This window comes from Suricata suricatta, chromosome 8 (assembly GCF_006229205.1).
Source record: "Suricata suricatta isolate VVHF042 chromosome 8, meerkat_22Aug2017_6uvM2_HiC, whole genome shotgun sequence".
In the NCBI taxonomy this organism is placed as follows: Eukaryota; Metazoa; Chordata; class Mammalia; order Carnivora; family Herpestidae; genus Suricata; species Suricata suricatta.
The window spans coordinates 21,950,758-21,972,413 of NC_043707.1; the positions used below are offsets into that span (position 1 = coordinate 21,950,758).

Genomic DNA, 21,656 nt, shown 5'->3' on the forward strand with positions numbered 1-21,656 from the left:
GTGCTGGCCGCGCTGGGCACCGAGACTCGCGGGCCCCGGGCCGAGCCCGCCGCCGCCGCCGCCGCTGCCGCCACCGCCACCGGCGCAGGCGTCTTCCCCGCCAAGGTGCTGGGGCTCCGCGTGTGCGGCCTCTACCACGAGTGGGTGAGCCGAACCGAGGGCGACCTGGGCCAGCTGGTGCCCAGTGGCCCGGCCTGAGCGCGGGGCTGCAGCTTGCTGTCACCCCCTCCTCGTCCGTCTCTGTCGCTCAGTGCCTTATGAACTCGGACTGCCCGCATCTCTGTGCTTTTGTAATCGCTCCGTGTCTCTTTCCCTATTGGACCTCCTTGTGTGTCTGTAATGTCTCGTGTCCATCTTTTTTTTTTTTTCCTTTCCCTTCTTTTCCATGGCTTGGGCCTGTCTCCGTCTCTCTTGGTCTCCCTCTTCACCTGTCCGGGCGCGTTGGGTGGGGTGTCTCTTTGTTTCCCCGTTTCTCCATCTCTTGTCTTGCCTTGGCCCCGTGTGAGCATGTGTACCCCTCAGCCTCATCTCAAGGAGGGGATGCCTCATCAACTCTTTTTCCTTCAGTGCCTCTCTCTGCCCTTTCCTGGCCAGGGACCTGGCTGCCAGCCCTGGCTGGAGGGCTACTCGACAAATTTCAGCCACCTTCCCACATCTCTCCTCCTGCTGCACTCTCCCTCCCCCATCCTAGCTCTTTGGGTGAGCCCTGCTTGCTTCTCAGTCCGTCCGTGTCCTTTCCCTCCTTCACCTCCTCTGCCCTGTCCCCATACTGCCCCCCCTCCCCACCCCAAGCCAAATCTATGGAGAGAAAAAAAATCAACACCTTAAAAGAGTTTTATTCCTGAGAATAAATTAATTTTTTGTAAATAAAATGTTTAAAAATAAAAAAGAACACTAAAGTTACCAGTATATATAGTTGTTGAGAATGGGGAGACCCCTTTGAGGAGAATAGGATTCTTGGGTGCAACCTGGTTCCCCAGACATACCCAAAAGCTACAGGATAAATAGGAGATTCGCAAATGCCCCGGGCCAGGGATATCATCTGTCACTCTAGAACTGGAAGTAGATGTGTCCTGAGCTGGAAACGTCTATAGGAGTCCTTACTTTTTCAGTTGGACTTCCATTGATCAGGAAGTGAAGTCCCTCAAGATGGAGAGTTGGAACAGTGGCTAGAGTCAGGGAAGTAGACTAGGGGAGGCAATGAACTCCAGCCAGAAGAGGAGACCTGTCTGCTCAGAAGCTCCATAGCTTCATGCAGGAAGTGAGGTAGAAACAAAAAGGCAGCCCCTGGACCTCCCCAAAATTACAGGAAGAAAAAGGTCTCAGGGAGAGCCCCAGAACTTCTTTCCACCCAAGATGGGGCCAACAAGGACCACGGGATTGAAAGAAACCGCAACATGATACCTATAGAGTCCCACCCAGATCTAGAAGGGAGGCCATAGGACCTAGCCAGGAAAGGCCCAGGCAATAGGGACTTGAGGCCTGGTTCCTAGGAAATATTCCCAAATAAACAAGCCCTGTCTGCTAGACAAGATGTGTCTCCTTTAGCCAAGAAGCAAGGCAGGAGAAAGTCCATCGGGAAAAAAGTGTTGCAGCCTCTGCCACTAAGTCCTGCCTCCTCTATCCAGGGTATTTGGCCTTGAGCAGAGCCAAATCCTTCACGGCTCGGTCTGTCCAGTGGCCATATTCCCGGGTCACTACATAGCCTCGACATTTCCTCTCAAAAGCTGAAGCTCCAAAGGCGACAACACCGAGAGTGTCCTCTTCTGGGGGGATGGGCAGGCCCAACGCAGTCATGATGGCAGCCATGTTGCCCAGTAGGCCTTGGGCCCTGAGTCTTGCAGCTCCGAGCTGAGCCAGTAGAATAGGGCTGCCAGGGTTCAGGTCTCTCTGGTCATCTCCTACGAGCTGGAGGTGCTGGGTCAAGGCCAGGAAGGCCCCCTGGGCATGGCCCAGCCGCTCCCCATCATCCAGGGCATGCCAGGTCTTGAAGGAGACGGTAGCAGGAGGCAGGCTGCTGAGCTGAAGCTCAGGGGCTGAGAAGCCAGGGTCACTAAAGGGGCTGCCCTGGTACTGGAGCTGCGTGAGAAACAGACAGATAGGAATGCGGGGACTTAAGTGGTACTGAGTTCACGTCTGCCTTCTATAAGACATCTTCCCAAGGGGAGGAGTTAGTGGAATGTCCTAGGACCGAGCCTGGGCTCTATTAGGTTCCAGTTTCAGGTACAAATTGTACAACTTTGAATCACAGCTTCAGTAATTCCCATGCATCGGTATCATTGTGAAAACAATAAGAAGTAATATATATAAAGCACTTAGCACAGCACCTGGCATACAATAAGGGCATGATGAGCCACTATATTACATTAATATCATGACACTATGATTACATCATTTATCATACCATTTTATTATTATTAATATATATTATTCACCATGTAGTTATAGTCTATATGTATATTTATAGCATTTAGTTGTTTATGCTTATTCATTTTATTGTGATCATTAATAAATAATTGTTAACATTATTAAGTTTAGTTGAGTGCCTTCTCCATTAAAGTTCTTGCAGCCAAAACTTAGACCCACAGAATCTTACTGCACACATAAATTCCCAAATTGATAGCCCCCCCCCAGTCCTCCGTCACTATTTTACAGGTGGTGAAACTGAGGCTCAGGGTGCCCAAAGCCACCCAGGGAATGCTGGCAGCTATGGGGCCAGAAACTAGATTTAGTAACTTCACGTGGGCCTGGAATATCGCACAGGGAGGAGTCACAAATCCTAGGCCTCCGGGAACCAGGTGGATTGTGCAACTGGAGAAAGAAGACAGAACCAAGATGGAGTGCGGAGGGGCCAGGAGGGTCCCTGTGCCTGTTTCAGACAGTCATGTTCAAAATTTGAACACATAGTTCATGGCCCAAACAAAACATCTGTAGGTCAGATTCAATGAGCAGGCTGTTGCTGGTTTGAACTTCTAGACAGTGTGGGGGTGGTGCGGGAGGATGGCACCGCCAGTGATTAGCGGCGTGACCTTAGGCAAATTATTCACCCTTTCTAAAACTCAGTTTCCTTATCTGTAAAGTGGATTATAATTCTCTCTTTCAGAATTGTTTAAAGAGTCAGCAAGATAACGGGCTGAGTGCCCAGCACAGCACATGGCTCAAGTAAGCACCTAGCACGAGGTGATTTTAGAAATAATTATGACCCTGTAAAGTCTTTCCCTGGATGTGCTGTCTTTGTGGGTTTAAAAAACATTTTTTTAATTTATTATTGAGACAGAGAGAAACAGAGCATGATGGGGGAGGGGCAGAGAGAGAGGGAGACACAATCTGAAGCAGGCTCCAGGCTCTGAGCTGTCAGCACAGAGCCCAATGCGGGGCTCGGACCCATGAACTGTGAGATCATGACCTGAGCCAAAGTCGGCCGCTTAACCGACTGAGCCACCCAGGCACACCATGTGCTATCTTTGAATCTTGTAACAGTCCTGAAAGGTCAGCAGGAGCAAGATCACAATCCCATTTCGCAGATGAGGAAGCTGAGACCCACCGAGAGAGAGAGAGAGAGAGAGAGAGAGAGAGAGAGAATGACTGGCACAGAGTCACAAGCCATCAGTGACAGTGTTTGAGTGAATCTTTAGTTGACAGCACGCCTGTACCTTCAGACTCATGGAGGAGCCTTCTCCTAGCCTTGCTCTGCTTCTCCTCCTGAGAGCGGGGCCAGGAGGGCAGGTTCCCTCTCCCTTCATCCCCTGCTTGTCCCCGGTGTCACTCACGTAAGTCTGCAGCAGTGTTGACGTGTTCTTCTGCATGTAGAGAGCCAGGCTGTAGGCTTGACTGATGGGCTCAGCTGGGGAGATGGGGGCCCCTGGCCTGAGGGGTGGCAGCAGCAGGGTCAGCAGGCAGAGGGGGGCTGCCGGAGGAAATCGGAGGTCAGATCAAATTCCTGAGCCTACCTGCTGGTTCATTCATTCCTTTTTTTTTTTTTTTAAATGTTTATTTATACTGAGAGAGAGAGAGCAGAGGAGGGGCAAAGAGAGAGGAAGAGAGAACCCAAGCAGGCTCCACTCTGTCCGTGCAGAGCCTGATGTGGGGCTTGAACTCACAAACCATGAGATCATGATCTGAGCTGAAACCAGGAATCAAAACGCTTAACCAACTGAGTCACCGGGCACCCTGGTTCATTCATTCTTGGTAACAATTCCTCAAGTGGCCACAGACTTTGTAGCCTGCAACAGTCTTGTGTATCCAAGTCAGGGCAGAATCACCCTGTAAATAGATTATTTCCAGCCCAGAACATTCCCCTGAACGCCAGACCTTTGTGTTCAACTTCCTGCTTGACATTTTCCCTTGGATATTAAGATTCTCAACTCAAAATATCCAATACTCAACTCTCGATTCCCCTTCTCCCCTCCTCCCCCAGTCTTCCCCACGCGAGGCAAAACCACTTCCGTTCTTCCAGTTGCTCAAAACAAACGTGGGGTCCTCTCTTCGATGCCTCACTCTCTCTTGCTCTCCACATTTACCCCAACAGTAAATCCTATAGGCTCTGTCCTTAAAAGGTAGCCAGTGCAGGTCTGTGTTTCTTGTTCTGAGTGCTCGTGACAAGGATATGATCACTTTGTGAAAATTCATTGAGCTGTACACTTAACGAGTTGTACACTTTTCTATTTGTTATTTTCAATAAAGTTTTAAAACTTGAAAAGATGTATCCAGCATCTACTTCCTTTTCCCTCCTTCCTTTGCTACCACCTGAGTCCCAGCCACCAGCACTTCTCACCTGGACTATTACAGTCTCACCCTCCCAGTCTCTGCTTTCACCCTTCCTTCCCACCCCCCAGCTCCCTGGTCCAACTAAATCCCTCCTCCGCCTGAATGCTCTCTCTGCTCCTACCTCACGCGGTGAAAGTGTGTAAGCCAAAGCCCCCAGTGGCCTACAAGGGCTAGCCCTCTGTATTGGCCGCCCACCTGCTCTCAGGCCTTGGCCCTTGCTGGGCCCTGCAGGACCACCCCCAAACCTTCCCAAGGCTGCCTTCTTCTTGTTCTTCAGGCCTCAATTCAGATAAGCTGTCCTGATTGCATATCAAAAGCCCCTTCCCTTTCCCTGATTTATAGTCTTCAGAGATTTGCTATTTCACGTATTTGTCTACTCATTTGCTGTCTCTCCCCCTTGAATGGTCGCTCCAGGAGAGGAGAAACTTCCCCTGGCTCATTCGCTGCTGGCTCCCCAGCACCTAGCACAGAGTAACAAATCACTGTTGAATGAATGAATGCTGCCAGGAACATCCTTATCCCAGGCTCGTTGGACACTTTTCAAAGTGGGAATATCTGGATTGGAGGATGTGCTCATTTTAAATTTGAGGAAATGCTGCAAATTGTCCCCTTAAAGGGCAGGCCCAGTTATGTTCCCAGTGTGAGGCTCAGAGAGGAGAGGAATCACCTAAGGTCCCCAGCGGGAAGCAATAGAGAGGAGAGGCAAATCAGGATGGCCTCGTTTGTTCCGCTTTCTACATTCCGGAGTTCCCTAAGTTCAGAACTTAAGGGAAGACTGAACGTGAAGGACCATTCATTCATCCATTCCTTCAACAAACTTGGATCACGGCGCTCACCTTCGATCACACAGGCATTATAACTTCCTTACTTAGGACATGGATCGTTTGTCTACAGAATAAAATCTCCATGAGACTATAGATTTTTATCGGTTTGTTCACTGCTGTATCCCCAAATGCTTAGAAAACTACCTAGCACATGTAGCTCGATAAATATTTCTTTATGTTTTTTTTAATTGATTTTTGAGAGAGAGAGAGAGAGAGAGAGAGAGACAGCATGAGCAGGGGATGGACAGAGAGGGAGACACAGAATCCGAAGACAGGCTCCAGGCTCTGAGCTAGCTGTCAGCACAGAGCCCAACGCGGGGCTCGAACTCACGAACCGTGAGATCATGACCTAAGCCGAAGTCAGTAGCTTAACTGACTGAGCCACCCAGGTGTCCCTCGATAAATATTTCTTGAATGAATGAATGAACGAATCATGAATGGAGCCTTCTGCATGTAAGAATTTGGAGGTTCCTAGCATGCAGACAGCCAGATGCATGAGTCATATGGGCCGAGGGCCAGTGAGTACCCTCTTCCCTCCTGGTCTCTAGGCCCTGGCACTCTGTCCCCCTCACTCACCTAGCTGATAGCTCATGCTCTCTCCTTGGTTCCTTCCTTTCTCCAGTCTCTGGGTTCTTCTGGGGCACCTGTCCTCCTGCCCCTCAGGTGGCTTTATACTTGCGCTGAGCCCTGAGGCTGCCCAAGAGGGAGTCACACCCTGGGGTGTGTGTGTGTCAGGGGTGCAGGTGCAGAAGCCCCAGAAGCAAGGGACAGGCAGGGAAGAGGACACTGAGGTGACACCCTAGTCCCCTACAGCCCCCAAACTCGACCTTAAACCCTGGTTGCTGGGAGGGAGGGGTCAAAGGCGGGGAGGGGATTATCAGGGGACAAAGGGGCCGCCTTGCCTTGCTCCCTGCTGCTCCGCACGTCCTGGGATCCTGTTTCTCTTGAGGAGGCGGCCTCCTGCCCCGCCCCAGCCCCACGGGGACCGTGCATTGGGTCCCGGCTCCACTCTAAGGAGTTTGGAAAAGGGATGGGAGTGGTGGCATGTGAACAGCATCGCCAACACCCAGGTACACCCTTAGACATAGGAACACGTGCACGTTTACACACTGGCTGGCGGACAGGCACACACCAGACGTGTGAGCACACTTGGATACACGCATTCAAGTACGTGTGCTGTGCACTGCTTCCTGTCCCAGGTGCTCCGATAGGACTGGAACAAGTCCGACAAAAAACTCTGCCCTCAGGGAGCTGACACTCTAGTGGACATGCCTACACATAACCCGAATCACACACGCCCTGCCAGGCCTACACTTGTTACCCAGGGAGAGTCAGACACACAAGTGCAGATGTGTCCGTAAAGATGCATGCAGACAGGTGAATGCATAGCCACACTCAGCGCCCCCCCCCAGACACATGCGCAGAGCAGACATGTATATATACGGGGTGTTCACACACCATGGTCACGTGTGTGCACACAGACACACATGCAACTGGAGGTTCGGTGTCCTGAGATGTAGCTACATTTTAGTCTCTGCTGTCTTGGAAGATCTTGGGCCAGTGGCTGCCCTCTGCCCAGACATAGCACACGACACACATATTAGACACACAACTAAGGCCCTTTCCAGCTAGAGAAGCCTTGTGGCAGAGAGGGGTACAGGGAGACAGGTGCTGGGTTCTGGTCCTTCTTCAGAGCTTTCCCAGTCTCTCCGTAAGGGAGCATTGTTCAGTTCTCAGTGCCTGTCCACCGTCTGGGTCGGAGCGCTCAGGCAGACCCCTACCCTGCTTCTGTCCAGTCAGGGGATGAAATATCACTCTACCTTCCTCCCTCGTGTGGCGGAAAAAGGCCCATACCCTTCCTGCAAAGGTAGGAGATACATCTGTTCATTCATTCATCCGTGTGTACATTCAATCAGCAGGTATCGATGGAGCCTCCACTGTGTGCTGGTACCAGGATGAATCATAAGATGGGCCACCTCCCTGCCTCACAGGCTCACAGCCCAGAGTTCACAACAAACGTGCAAAAAAATTCCTGAAGCAAAGAAGTGCTAAGAAGCCAAAATAGGCTGATGTGATTAGCTGGGGGTGGGAGGTGAGGGGTTGAAGAGACTGAGATAAGGAGCCTGCAGCCCAGAGAGGGGCAGCTACTTACCTGGAGTCACACAGCAAGGCCAGAACAGATCCTAGACTCCTGCCCTCCAGCTTGGGACCAGTTCTGGGTTGTCCCCTCGGAACTGTGAGCTGAAAGAGGGAGGAGGTTGAAGGAAAGATGGGCTCTGAGGTGGGGGATCCTAAATTGGGTCTCTGAGGCCAGGAGTTGCCAGGGCTGCCAGAAGGGGCCCGTGCTGGGCAGACAGTGATGTCAGGGGATTAGCTTAGGCCCTTTGAGTGGGTGCACTGAGGCGTAGGCCAGGCCAGGTAATGAAGGGGGAGGTGGCAGAGGAGGAGGGCAGGAAGGGAGGAGGGGAAGAGGGAGGCAGATACTCGATCTGGTGCTATTCACAGGTGGACGGTGGACGTGGGGCTGGGCCTCACCTGAGAGGGCTGGCTCATCCTCACCCGACCCCATCACATTCTGCTTCTCTTGGGGGCTTCACTTTCTCTCTCTCTGGACCACTAGGTTCCCTTCGCAGCTGCAGGAACTGGCCCCCAGCCCTGGCCCAGCTTTAGCCCCAGGCATCTGTCTTGGGAAGGTCATCAGCTCTGCCACCCTGTCCGGCCCCACCTCACAGGCCGTCTGTCTCCATCTCTGTTTTGGTCTCACCAAAAGCTGCTGCCCAAGGATCCCCCCACAACTTAGGAGCCAGCAGACTTGGGTGTGAGTCCTGCCTTTGTCCACTGCTAGCTGGGACCAAACTCCCCCGCCTCCCACCTCTCTGACCCTCAGTTTGTTTCCTCATCTGCAAAGCAGGTAAAAATTCCCACCACCCAGGCTCTCGCTGACCCCACCCACCAGGGGCCTTGACCCGCCCCCCGCTCCTCCCAGACCTCCAAGCGTTACCCCAATGGCACATAAAGCCTCCAACCAACGGCAAAAGCCTTGATGCTGCACAACCCCATGTTTGGAGGCCAGTCCCCACAGGCCATACATAGGTCCCCAAGGATTCTTTTCCCAGGACACTCAAGCACGACCCCAGCGTCATCCAGCAGGTCACATAAGGAGACCCATGCAGACCAAATAAATGTGAACTTCAAACCAGATCCTCACCCTGACCCCAGTATTAAGCCTAACCCTATTTGCACCCCTACCTCTCCAGGCAAAGAGAACAGCAAGTGCAAAGGGATGGCAGCGTGCATGACAGTTTTCAGGAAGAATCAAGGCCAGCAGAGAGAGCAAAGAGACTAGTGGTTGGTGAGGTATGACAGGTTGGAGAGAGCAAGAGTCACCTTGTCCCCTCCCGCCATCCCCACATTGAGTGTCAGGTGAAGGAACACAAACATGATGGTTCCAGCTCGAGGCTCTGCACAGCCCAGCCACGGAGGCCGGTCTACTGAGAAGAGCGCCTGATCTCTCGAAGCGCCCTCGTCAGCGCCTCATCCTAATGGGTGGCAGCACGGAGGGGTGTTGAGGCCTCTTGGAAGATAGGGCCCCAGTGCAGGGATCATCGGGATAAGGAGCATAGCCCGCTCCATTCAAACCCCATGGCCCTCCGCAGCACTGTTCCAGAGCCCCAGCCCGTAGCCAGGGAGGCTGGGCGCCTGTCCTGGGGCACACAGCCTGGCAGCTCAGCCTCATCGCCTCCAACATTTCTCCAGCGCTTCTTAGGGGCCTGGTGTTGTTTGAAGCCCTTCTTTACGTTACCTTATGCTTCTTTTACAGAGCCCCATGGAGTGGATGCTACTGTGTTCCCATTTCACAGATGAGGAGATTGAGGCACAGCAAGGTTAAATGATCCCCTCAGGGTCACATGGTTAGCAGGGAGCAGTGCTAGGATTTGAACCCAGGCTCCAGAGCCAGGGCTCTTTATTATTATCATCATCTATGATCTCTGGGGCTTGCCACTTTCCAGTTCATGAGCCCAGCCCACAGCCTCTGTTGCCCTGGGTTCCCTGCCATTTTGCACATGAGATCCAGGAAGGAATGACATGAGAAGGTGAGAAAGAGAAGAATCCCATTTTTTTACCAGTCACTCTATACCTAGACATTATCTCACATTATCCTTGTAACAACCCTGGCAAATAGGTTTTATGGTTACTAATGAGGTTTGAGGGCTTCAGTGACTTGTCAGGATCAGACAGAGAATGAATTGTAGAGGCCTTGAACTCAGGACTGGTTCCAATGTCTGGGCTATTCCCTGCCATCCCCAGATGAATCTCCTTTGCTGTCCCAATATCTGCACCGCCAGCTGTCCCCATGCTGGTTGGACACCGTGATGGCCAAGTAAGAGACACAGATCCACCAGTGACCTGCCTGTATGTCTTAACCCAGTCCCACCCCAGTCGCTGGCAACATCTGCAATCCAGCCAAACTTTGCCTTTGCTTCCTGAACAGCCCGAGGCTGGAGGAGCAGGGCCAGAGGAAGAGGTATAACCAGAGGCGTGTCTTAGGAGCAGAGTCTGATGGGGGATCAGGATTAGGGTGTTGGTTTAAAAACTGGGAGAAAGTGGAGAGCCAGAGGGCTGTCCTATGTTCAGCAGCTGCATATTGAATCTTCACTGTGAGACCCAAATTTTCCAAAGAAGTGACATATAAATGGTCTGGGCAACTGAGCAGACTCTACCAAATAAGAAAAACCACCCCAAACTCTGCCGTATTAAACACTATGTGACAGAGATGGGGAACTGGACAAGTAGATCAATGGAACAGAAAGACCAGGAATAGACCCATGTATACATAGGAATACAGGCCATGATAATAAGGGGCATTTAAAATAGGGGAGGGGGTGTCTGGGTGGCTCAGTCAGTTAAGTGTCCGACTTCGGCTCAGGTCATGATCTCACGGTTCGTGGGTTCGAGCCCCGTGTCAGGCTCTGTGCTGAACGCTTGCTCAGAGCCTGGAGCTTGCTTCAGATTGTGTCTCCTTCTCTCTGTTCCTCCTCGCTCACGCTCTGTCTCACTCTATCTCTCAAAAATAAATAAAAATGTAAAAAAAATTTTTTTTAATATAGGGGAGGGGGCACCTGGGTGGCTCAATTGGTTGAGGGTCCAACTTGGCCTAAGTCATGATCTCACAATTCAGAAGTTCGAGGTCTGGGTCAGCCTCACTCCTGTCAGCAGAGAGCCCTCTTCAGATCCTCTGCCCTCCTCTCTCTCTGCTCCTCCCCCGTTCACATGCACTCTCTCTCAAAAATATATAACACATTAAAACTAAATAAATAAAATAAGGGAGGGTAAGGATAAACTGTTAAATTAAAAGGCATTAGGAGAGCTGGAACATTATATGGAGAAGTTTAAATGAGATCCTGTGATGCATGCAGCTGGTGTCCCACCCAGACCCCTTTTACTAGCAGGGCACCTATCTACTGGCTGGAGTGACTTCCTGCTACTGGTGACTCACAGCTGCTTCTTTCTCCCTCTGGCGCATGGACCCGTGTGGTGGACACACTGCCATTTGCTGTACCATCAAGAAGCGGCTGGCCGGTTAAAGTAAGAGTTGTGGAGACCATACAGCGTTATCTTTTAGATTGCAACGTATACCTTAAACCAATGGCTGTTTCACGGTGCCGTGCCCGAGAACACAGGTATATGAGTCTAGAAATCTGGGACTAGAAGCAGGAGTGGTCCTGCTTACCATCACTCCCAGTAACCTCCTTGGGGAATTTGTGCTACCAGCCCCCTAACTTCAGGTCTTATGGGTCTAGAGATCCTAATTCCCAGAGTGTGGAGGGACATTCCTGCAAGGCGACATGGCAAGAGTCCCAGTGAATTTTGAGCTACACCTGCTGCCTGGTCATTTTGGTCTCTTTGTGCCAACAGACCAGCAGGCAGAGAGAAGACTTGCTAAAGGTCATCACCAGAAGGTAGGACAGCTGGTATGTAATAGGGGCAGGGAGGAACATGTTTGTCACCCAGGTAATCCATTGGGACTTCTCCAGATACCTATGCTGAGTTTTATTTGTAAGTGGGCAATAGCCATGGCCTGATAGGGCATGATAACTAGGGACTCAGCCCTTCTGGGATGAGGGCCAGGGTCAATCTACCAGTCAAGCTATTGAGACCAGCAGAAATATTAGCTGAAGCCCAGAGTAGAAGGGAAGGGGAGGGCTAGAATAACTGAGTGGCAGAGGAAGGAGATGATGACTATCCGGGGAGGCTCTAGAGCTAATACTTGTCTAGGTTTATCTAGAAATTGTGACCGATCAGAGTGCTAGAGAAGCTGTACCTGGATGGAGTGAACTTCAAGGGAAAAGCAAGCAGATCTGAGCAGTGCCAAGGTGAAGTGTCGCGTGCTGCTGGCGCCTCACCAGACCCCTTTACCAATAGTATACCCATCGCCCAGCTGCCCCCATCTCTGGAGAACTGCCCAGCACTCCTCCTCCTGGAAGACCTTGGCCAATGGCAGACTGGCACAGATGTGTGGAAGGCCTCACCTCCAGGTGGCACTAACCCATTAGTACAATCTGAGCTCCAGAGCTTTCTTTAGTATCCAACTAAAGCGAGTCAACAGTAGGGCGCCTGGGTGGCTCAGTCAGTTAAGTGCCCAACTTCAGCTTAGGCTGTGATCTCACAACCCATGAGTTCAAGCCCTGCATCAGGCTCTGTGCTGACAGCTCAGAGCCTGGAGGCTTCAGATTCTGTGTCTCCCTCTCTCTCTGCCTCTCATCCACTCATGCTCTGTCTCTCAAACACAAATAAATGTTTAAAAAAAAAAAGCTAGTCAACAGCCAAGACCATACTCTTGCTCAGTTTTCCTCACTGCCCTATTCTGATGACCTCATTCTTCTTCTGAGAACATTGCCTGTGTAACTTGGTCAAGAGTCCCCATCTAAGGCTATTTCTGGGGACCCTAAACTACAGCAGACCCCCTTCTAACACCATTAAGAATAAATAAATGGTAGATTAAAGATTTACATGCAAAAGAGATCCCTGAAATTATAAGCAAAAACAGAATATTTTAAAAGCTTGAGCATTATTTACAATAGCCAAGACAAGGCAACAACCTCAGTATCCATGACAGATGAATGTATAAAAAAATGTGGGGGTGCCTGGATAGTTCAGTTGGTTAAGCGACCTACTTCAGCTCAGGTCATGATTTCGTGGTTTGTGAGTTCGAGCCCCGGGTCAGGCTCTGTGCTGGCAGCTCAGAACCTGGAGCGTGATTCGAATTCTGTGTCTCCCTCTCTCTCTGCCCCTCCCCTGCTCGTGCTCTGTCTCTCTCTGTATGTCAATAATAAATAAACGTTAAAAAATATTAAAAAAGAAAGAAAGCAAAAACGTGGTTTAGGGGCACCTGAATAGCTCAGTTGGTTGAGCCTCCAACTGTTGGTTTTAGCTCATGTCATGATCTCACGGTTCATGGGTTCGAACCCTACATTGGGCTCTGAGCTGACAGTCTGACAGTGCAGAGCCTGCTTGGGAGTCTGTCTTTTCCCTTCTGTCTCTCTGCCCCTCCCCCACACATTCTCTCTCTCCTCTCTCAAAATAAATAAATAAACTATTGAAAAAGTGTGGTGTGTACATACAGCAGGATACTACCTAGCCATAAAAAGGAAGGAAATCCTGATATGTGTAACAACATGGATGAACTTTAAGGGCATTGTGCTAAGTGAAATAAGTCAGACCAAGAAAGACAAACACTGTATGATCTAATTTATTTGAGAAATCTCAAAAAACCAAATGTACAGAGAGATCAGATTTGTGTTGTGAGGTGGGGGTTGTGAAGATGGCCAAAAGGTAGAAATTTCCAGTTATTGACTATAGTTGACAGTGCTGTGTGACATATCTGAAAGTTGCTAAGAGAGTAAATCCTAAAATTTCTCATCATGGGGGGGAAACATTTTTGTGTAACTACATGAGGTGTTATATGTCAATTACATCTTAAAACTGGAAGATAGAAAAAGAAAACCCTGGGCTAATAGAAAGCTTTCTTTTTAAAAATATTTTTTAGGCTTATTTATTTATTTTGAGAGAGAAAGAGAGAGAGCATGAGTGGGGTAGGGACAGAGAGGGAGGGAGAGAGAATTCCAAGCACGTTCCGCACTGTCAGACTGTCAATTTCTTAAGTCTTCAACATTTCATATGCAATTGAGCTGGTTTTCCCATAAATAGTTTTTAAAATTAAAAAAATTATTTTAGTGAGAGAGAAAACACAAGCAAGGGAGAGGGGCAGAGGGGGAGATAGAGAGAGGCAGGGAATCCTAAGCAGGCTCCAGGCTCAGTGTGGAGCCTGACGCAGGGATTGATCCCACAGCCCTGAGATCATGACCTGAGCTGAAATCAAGAGTCGGACACTCAACCGACTGAGCCACCCAGGCGCCCCATTCTTGTAAGTGGTTTAAGTCGCCTTAGCATGTAGAAGAGACTTTTGTATGGCAAATGGAAAGACCAAGTTGGCTCTCCTGTGCAAGGACTTAAGTGTGTATGTGCTTATCAGTAACACTGAGTGTGTGAGGGTACGTGTGAACATATCCCAAGGCCCAATACCCCCGTTCTACCTACATCCTACTCTCTTTCTCATGAAAGAGGGCAAATCCATGAATCAAGAGAGTACGAAGAGCAACATTTAGGCACAGCATCTTACAAAACATATACTGTGAGGATCATATCCTGCAGATGAGGAATCCCAGAGAGGTGAGGTCACACAATGCCCCGCAGACAGTGTTAAAACCAAGCCTCTAAACCAACTCTATCTGATTCCAGACTTCAATAGACAAAAGAATCCCCTAGGATGCTCTTAGAAATAGATTTTTGGTCCCAACCCAGAGATTCAGTAAGCTCCTAGGAGCCCAGACACCTGCGTTTTTAGTATGAGAACCATTGCCATCCCATCTCCCGGGGGATTCTGGGTCCCACTTTGAGGGATGCTGAATAATACATACAACTCTATCTTCCACATAGGACCAGGCCTGGCAAGAAAAAACCCACAGAGGTAGGTGGACTGTTGTAGATTAAAGAGTTTCAGGAGCTATAACAATGGGATTTGTTATCTTTTGCTGTGTAACAAGTTTCCCTGGAATCTTGTGGTTTGAAATAACATTCATTCTTTCCATTTCTGTGGGTCAGGGGGACCTGGGCTGAGAGGCTCTCAGCCGCCTGCAAACAACGTCAGGGCTGCAGTCATTTCGAGGGGCACAAGTTTCTGCTTCCAAGTTCACTTACGCGGTGTTGGCAGGATTCAGTTCCTCAAGGGTTGTTGGCCTGAGGACCTCAGTTCCTCCCCTGCTTGTAGCGGAGGCCGTTCTCAGTTCTTGTCATGTGGACCTCTCCGTGCGACAGCTCACAACACATCTTGCTTTATTAGAGAAACAGAGGAGGGCGAGAGAAGAGTGTCAAGATGGAAATCACAGCCTTTTGTAGCCTTATCTTGAAAGTATGGTCTCATCACTTTCCCTGATTCTATTCATTGTACAAGCAAGTCACTAGGTCCAGCCTTTGTCAAGCGGAGGGGAAAGCCAGCAGGCAACGATTTGCAGCCATGTCAGAAGCTCCTTATTTCAACAACCAAATGCAACGTGTGACCTTGTTTTGGGTTCTGATTTCAATAAGCCAACTGCACGGAGACATTTACGTGACAATCCAGGAAATCTGAACATGGACTATGTATCAGATGATATTAAGGAATTACCATTATTTATTTAGATGTGACAAATGTCTGTGGTCATGCTAAAGAAAATTCCTTACGTCTTAGAGACATAACCTGAAGAATAGAAATGAAATGTTGTGATGTCTGGGATTTGCTTTAAAATAACGCAAAAGGGGTTGGAGGACGGGAAGAGCGGGGTTACAGTTGAAACTGGATTAGTCATATGTGGGTAATGGTTACATGGATATGGGGGGTATTATAATGCTCCTACTTTTACATGTGTTCAAATTTTCCACAATAGAGTTAAAAATCAAACTGAATTGAAGCTGTAAGGATGCAGGTCTGAATCAAACTGACTCTATGACAGGCTTCCAATTTCTCCTCAGTCCTTGGAGGCCTAGGTGTAGTTGTCTCAGAATCATTAGACAGTAAAAGGGCACACATTGCCCAAGGCAGAAGGGACCACCCTTGTAACACCCTTAACATTCCTAAGGGCAGACCTAGAAATAGAAGCTATAGGTAATCACTTATTGCTTAAGGCTGGTTACACCCTACGTGAGGGTCCTGGGTCCTGGGTCCACTCTGTAATTGGTTAACACTTTAAATATTGTGATTGGGTCCCGCCAAAAGTAACGAACACTCTGGATGATGTGTATGGTTAAAGTTACTGCCAACGATGTTATGCTATAATGATCGGACCCCTGTACCTGTGTCACAATTTCCTGTAACTCCCCCTTCTCAAACCCACAAAGGCCCTGCGCCCCGCTTTGTCCGGGGCTCTCAGCACGGATCGACTGCCCCGGCCGGTAAAGTCTGTGAGCCCGAGCTTAGGCCCCAGCGAGCCTGAGCCCATAATAAAGCCCTTTGCTTTTGCATGCGTAACTTGGTCTCCCTGGCGGTCTCTGGTTTTTGGGGACGATAATGAAATCTTGGGCATAACAAAGCTAAAAATGGTACACTGCAGGGTGAGAGAACATACAAAGTTTAACACTGTTGCATACTGGGTGTATTTTAATTGTTGGAAAAGACAATAACAAGAGCAACATTTCAGATGGGGAAAGATGACCGTAGCTATGAAAAAGAGGGGAAAAAAAGGAAGGAGGGGGTGAAAAGAAGGAGGAACAATGACGTAGGCTTGGCAGGCAGCTGGCTACAGGAGGTGGCTGCCCCCTGACCTTTGCTTAACCAGAGAGGGATTCATTCTAGCGGAACTGAGAGCTTGGGGCAGCAGCAAAGCCAAGCCCTCAGGATTTCTGGTATCTGTAAAGGACTAGCTGGAGTTTCTAGAGTTTGCCCTGGGCCTAGAGGGATCGGCAACTGGGCCCATTTCAGGAAGGGCATGGAGGCAAGGAGCCTAGTATCAGCTGGTGGGGAGGTATTACGTGGGGGCTCAGGGTTCTCCACTGTGCATTAGAGGAATGCCAGTTCTGTGCAGGAGGCCACAGTCTTGTCTTACAGATCCTAGAGGGTGCGGAGAATAAATCCCAGTCCCTCATCTCTAGACATTCTGGATTAGGCCAGGAATTTTGCATCAAAGCTGCCTAGCATGGGGCTTGGTATACAAGAAGTATTTAATGCCCATTTATTCAAGCTAGTGGTAGTGGTAAGTGATCCTCAACCAATCAGATGCGCACCTCAGAATTTTTCAGAAAACATTCGATTCTTTACAATCGTGGTGATTCTTTACAAAGGTAACGTAGCCATTTTGGGACAGGTCTCATTTGGTCCAACATGCAAAAAGGGCCAAAATGCATCTGATCAGTGCAAGGATTTTCTCCCACCCAGTTCCCCTCCCCGGAGGCAACCAAGCCTACTTGTTTCTCCTGGATATTGTCAAGGACATTTTATGTATATGTAATCAAATGTGTATGTTTGGATTTTGCCTTTTTAAAACAAACAGTAGCAAACCACACACGTTATTCTGCACCTTGCTTTTTTCACTCAATTTTCTCAATCATTTGGAGTGACATAGATAGAGCTGGAGAATATAATGCTAAGGGAAATAAGTCAGAGAAAGAAAACACTATATGATTTCACTAATATATAAAATTTGAGAAACAAGACAAAGGGAGGAAATAAAGAGAGAGAGAGAAAGTGAGAGAGAGAGATTGGCAAACCAAGAAACAGACTTTTTAAAAAATTTTTTTAATGTTTTATTTATTTTTGATACAGAGAGAGACAGAGCATGAGAGGGGGAGGGGCAGAGAGAGAAGGAGACACAGAACAGGAAGCAGGCTCCAGGCTCTGAGCTAGCTGTCAGCACAGAGCCTGACGCGGGGCTCGAACCCACGAACGTGAGATCTGACCTGAGCCGAAGTCGGAGGCTTAACTGACTGAGCCACCCAGGCACCCCAAGAAATAGACTCTTAACTATAGAGAACAAACTGACGTTGCCAGAGGGGAGGTGCAGGAGGGGATGAGTAAAATCAGTGATGGAGATTAAGGAGGGCACCTGTCCTGATGAGTGTTGGGTGATGTATGGAAGTTTTGAATCACTATATTGTAGTGGGGCTGGAACTCACAGACCTGAAGATCATGACCTGGGAGGAAGTCGGACACTGAATCACTATATTGTACACCCAGAACTAACATACCAGTGTATATTAACTAACTGGAATTAAAATAAAAACTTAAATACAAAAATAAAAAACAATGTTGCTCAAATATCCTCTCGTACTAGTTCTTTGTTTTATCGGTTTGTTCTATTTTTACAAAAAAGTGGAAGTAACTGAAATATAGTTTGAAAAGTTTCCAAGTGATATTCTGAGTTCATTGCCTAATTTAAACCTCTAACTTCAATATCCATTCTAAGCTAGAAGATTTGTTGCAATTATGTTCCTCTTTCCCCCCACCCCGCCCCATTATAGTATAGTGGTTTGTTGCTGTTTATTATGGTCAAATACATCATATATATATGTATGTATATATATATATATATACACACACACATACACACATATATGTATATATATAATTGTTGGAAAGGACAATAACAAGAGCACAAAATTCATCATTGTATTCATTTTGAAAATTATTTATTTATTTTGAGAGAGATGTGGGAGGGGCAGAGAGAGAGAGAGAATCCTAAGCAGGCTCTGCACTGTCAGTACAGAGCCCGCTATAGGGCTTAAACTCATGAATCATGAGATCATGAACTGAGCCAAAACCAAGAGTCAGACACTTAACTGACTGAGACAACCAAGTGCCTCACCATTTTATTCATTTTTAAATGTACAGTTCAGTGGCATTAATTTTCCTTGTGCACCATCAGCACTATCTATCTCTAGAACTTTTTAGTTCTCCAACTGACACTATGTACTCAGTAAACACTAACTCTCCATTCTCTTTCCCAGGGGCCCTGGGTAACCACCATTCCACTTTGTCTCTAGGATTTGATTACTCCAGGTACCTCCTGTCAGGGGAACGATACAGTATTTGTTCTTTTTTTTCTGGTTTGTTTCACTTATGGTTCATTCACATTTTGGAGTGTATCAGAATTTTATTCCCTTTTAAGGTTGGAAAGTATGAGTACATACACCACTTTTTACCTCTCCAGCCATCATCCACTGGTAGACACTTAGTTTGCTTCCACCTTTCGGTTGTTGTAAACAATGCTGCTATGACGATGGGTGTACAAATATCTGTTCAAGCCTCTGTTTTCAATTCCTTTGGGCACATACCTCAAAATGGGACTGCTAGATCATATGGCAATTCTATCTTTCATTAACTAGTCAATTACACATTAAATTCATTTTTTTGAGGACCCACCATACTGTCCTCTACAGTGGCTATTTATTTTACATTTCCATCAGCAAAGCGCAAGGATTCCAATTTCTCATACTTGCTCACACTTGTTATTTCTTGTTGGTGTATTTGTTTTTAAATAATAGCCATCCTAAACAGTGTGAAGTGGTCATCTCCTCATTGTTTTGATTTTCATTTTCCTAGTAACTAATGAGGTTGAGCATCTTTTGGTGTGCTTATTGGCCATGTGTATATCTTCTTTTTTTTAAATGTTTTTTAAAAATTTATTTTGGGGAGGTGGGGCAGAGAGAGACAGAGACAGAGACAGAGATAGAGACAGAGAATCCCAAGCAGGCTCTCCATGGTCAGCACAGAGCCTGATGTGGGGCTTGAACTCACAAAATGTGAGATCATGACCTGAGCTGAAATCAAGACTCAGAAGTTTAGGGGCGCCTGGGTGGCTGAGTCGGTTAAGCGTCTGGCTTTGGCTCAGGTCATGATCTCACGGCTCATGGGTTCGAGCCCCGAGTTGGGCTCTGTGCTGACAGCTAGCTCAGAGCCTGGAGTCTGTCTTTGGAATCTGTGTCTCCCTCTCTCTCTGACTCTCCCCTGCTTATGCTGTTTCTCTCTCTCAAAAATAAATAAAAAACACTAAAAAAAAAAGACTCAGAAGTTTAACCAAATGAGCCTCCTAGGTGCCCCTGTATATCTTCTTTAGAGAAATGTCTATTTCATCTGCAGCTACATTCTTAAAGATACACATTTAAAGCTTAAGGACTAGGCACCGAAGTGACTCAGGTGGTTAAGTGAGTCTTCTTCATTTTGGCTCAGGTCATGATCTCATAGTTCGTGGGTTTGGCCCCCACACTGGACTCCGTGTTTTTTTTTAAATGTTTTATTTATTTTTGATACAGAGAGAGACAGAGCATGAGAGGGGGAGGGGTAGAGAGAGAAGGAGACACAGAATCGGAAGCAGGCTCCAGGCCCTGAGCATATCAGCACAGAGCCCGACATGGGGCTCGAACCCACGAACGTGAGATCATGACCTGAGCCGAAGTCGGAGCCTTAACCAACTAATCCACCCAGGCACCCCATGGACTCCATGTTGACAGTGTGGAGTCTGCTTGGGATTCTCTCTCCCTCTCTCTTTGCTTCCCTCTCCGCTTGTGCTCTAACAATTAACTAACCTCAAAATACATAAATAATAAATAAATAAATAAAAGTAACAGGACTAGGTGACTTCCTGCCACATTAGCCATTGGAAGTTAATTCTTAATGTTCCTCTCACTCTTTCCCTATATCCACATTTTTGTTGGTTATATTACTGGCTTTAGTTTTTTAAATATTTATAACATTTATAGTATATTCTATTCTGCAGCTCTAATTTCCTTAATTGTTTAGTTTTGGACTGATTAAAATATTCCCAAAGGTAATCACTGATTTTTTTATGTGGACTCATCTCTTGCTTTAGGTAGATTTTTATCTTCAAATAGATTTTTCAAGAAAAGATCATGCCCTTTCTATCCTACCTAGAGAGGAATCCACTCTGCATTGCCCCTAGTTCCTAAGGAAAATCTTTTTGTAAAATAAAAGGTTTAAATTGTGGTAAAAACATTATATAGGTATTTATGTGTATATTATATATGTATATATATATAAATTTGCAACTTTTAAAAAATGCTTATTTATTTTTGAGAGAGAGAGCACAAACAGGGGAAGGGCACAGAGAGGGAGACACAGAATCTGAAGCAGGCTCCAGGCTCTGAGCTGTAAGCACAGAGTCAGACGCAGGGTTCCAACTCACGGTACCGTGAGATCATGACCTGAGCTAAGTCGGATGCCTAACCGCCTGAGCCACCCAGGCGCCCCTGAGGTCTGTCATCTTTATATTTTAATGCCTACGTGGTTGAATTGTAGCATTTTCAACTCCTGTAAATGCTAGCAATAAGTGCTCATGATAAAAATGTCAAACGGTAGAGTAGGGTGTAAAATGTAAAGTAAAAGTCTTCCCGTATCGTATATATGCAATCTCACTCTGCCACCCCCCTACCCACCGGACGGTGGGTGCAGGCACAGAGCCTGGCACTGGGGTGCTATACATACAGTGTAAGAAATAGTTTTGACCCTCAATAGGCTCATTCTGGTTGTCTCAGTTAGTGGAGTGGGGCCAATAATGCTTACATTTGGACTGAAGCGAGTTGGGAGAGGACTGTGGGGCACTGGTGAGTACATGTTCTATCCAAAGTGATAGCTTTTGCTCAGGTCCAGTCATTTCTTGTTCAAGGAATAGAGATTCAGCCTGGCTAGATTTCAGGATTTCAAGTGAAAATGGAAATCCATTTTTGCAGGAGATATTTTTGTTGCTATGCCAAACATTTGGCTGGATTTGATCAGTTTCTGGATGTTGCAGTAGTCCTCAGGATGGACTCTGGAGTTCTGGGTTTGAATCCTGGCTCTACAACTCCTCAGTCCTAGTTTCCTCATCTATAAAATGGGATTCTACCTCATTGGATCCTTCTGAGGATCAAATAAGATGCTGAAAGCACTTAATAACATGTGAGTTGGATACCTCATAAGGCTTACAATGTAATGAAAGAGTCAATAAATGAACTTCATCTGGGACTGTAGGAAGACTTCAC

General features: G+C 47.6%; 2 protein-coding genes across 2 annotated transcripts in view; one reads left to right on the forward strand and one right to left on the reverse strand.

Moving 5' to 3' along the window:
* The window catches only part of CTF1 (cardiotrophin 1), a 5,511-nt gene extending 3,079 nt beyond the window's left edge, over positions 1-2,432 (forward strand). The window contains 1 exon segment of the mRNA XM_029947791.1: positions 1-2,432. This exon segment is cut by the window's left edge and continues 101 nt beyond it. Within this exon segment, the coding sequence (XP_029803651.1) occupies positions 1-198 (198 nt within the window). The 3' untranslated portion in view covers positions 199-2,432.
* LOC115297520 (cardiotrophin-2) lies at positions 896-6,183 on the reverse strand. Its single transcript, XM_029945711.1, has 3 exons — positions 6,168-6,183; positions 3,771-3,907; positions 896-2,079 (listed from the first exon to the last, which is right to left on the reverse strand). Exons 1-3 carry the CDS (start codon positions 6,181-6,183, stop codon positions 1,621-1,623), a joined length of 612 nt encoding a protein of 203 aa, XP_029801571.1. The 3' UTR covers positions 896-1,620.
* Between the last annotated feature and the right edge of the window lie 15,473 nt (positions 6,184-21,656).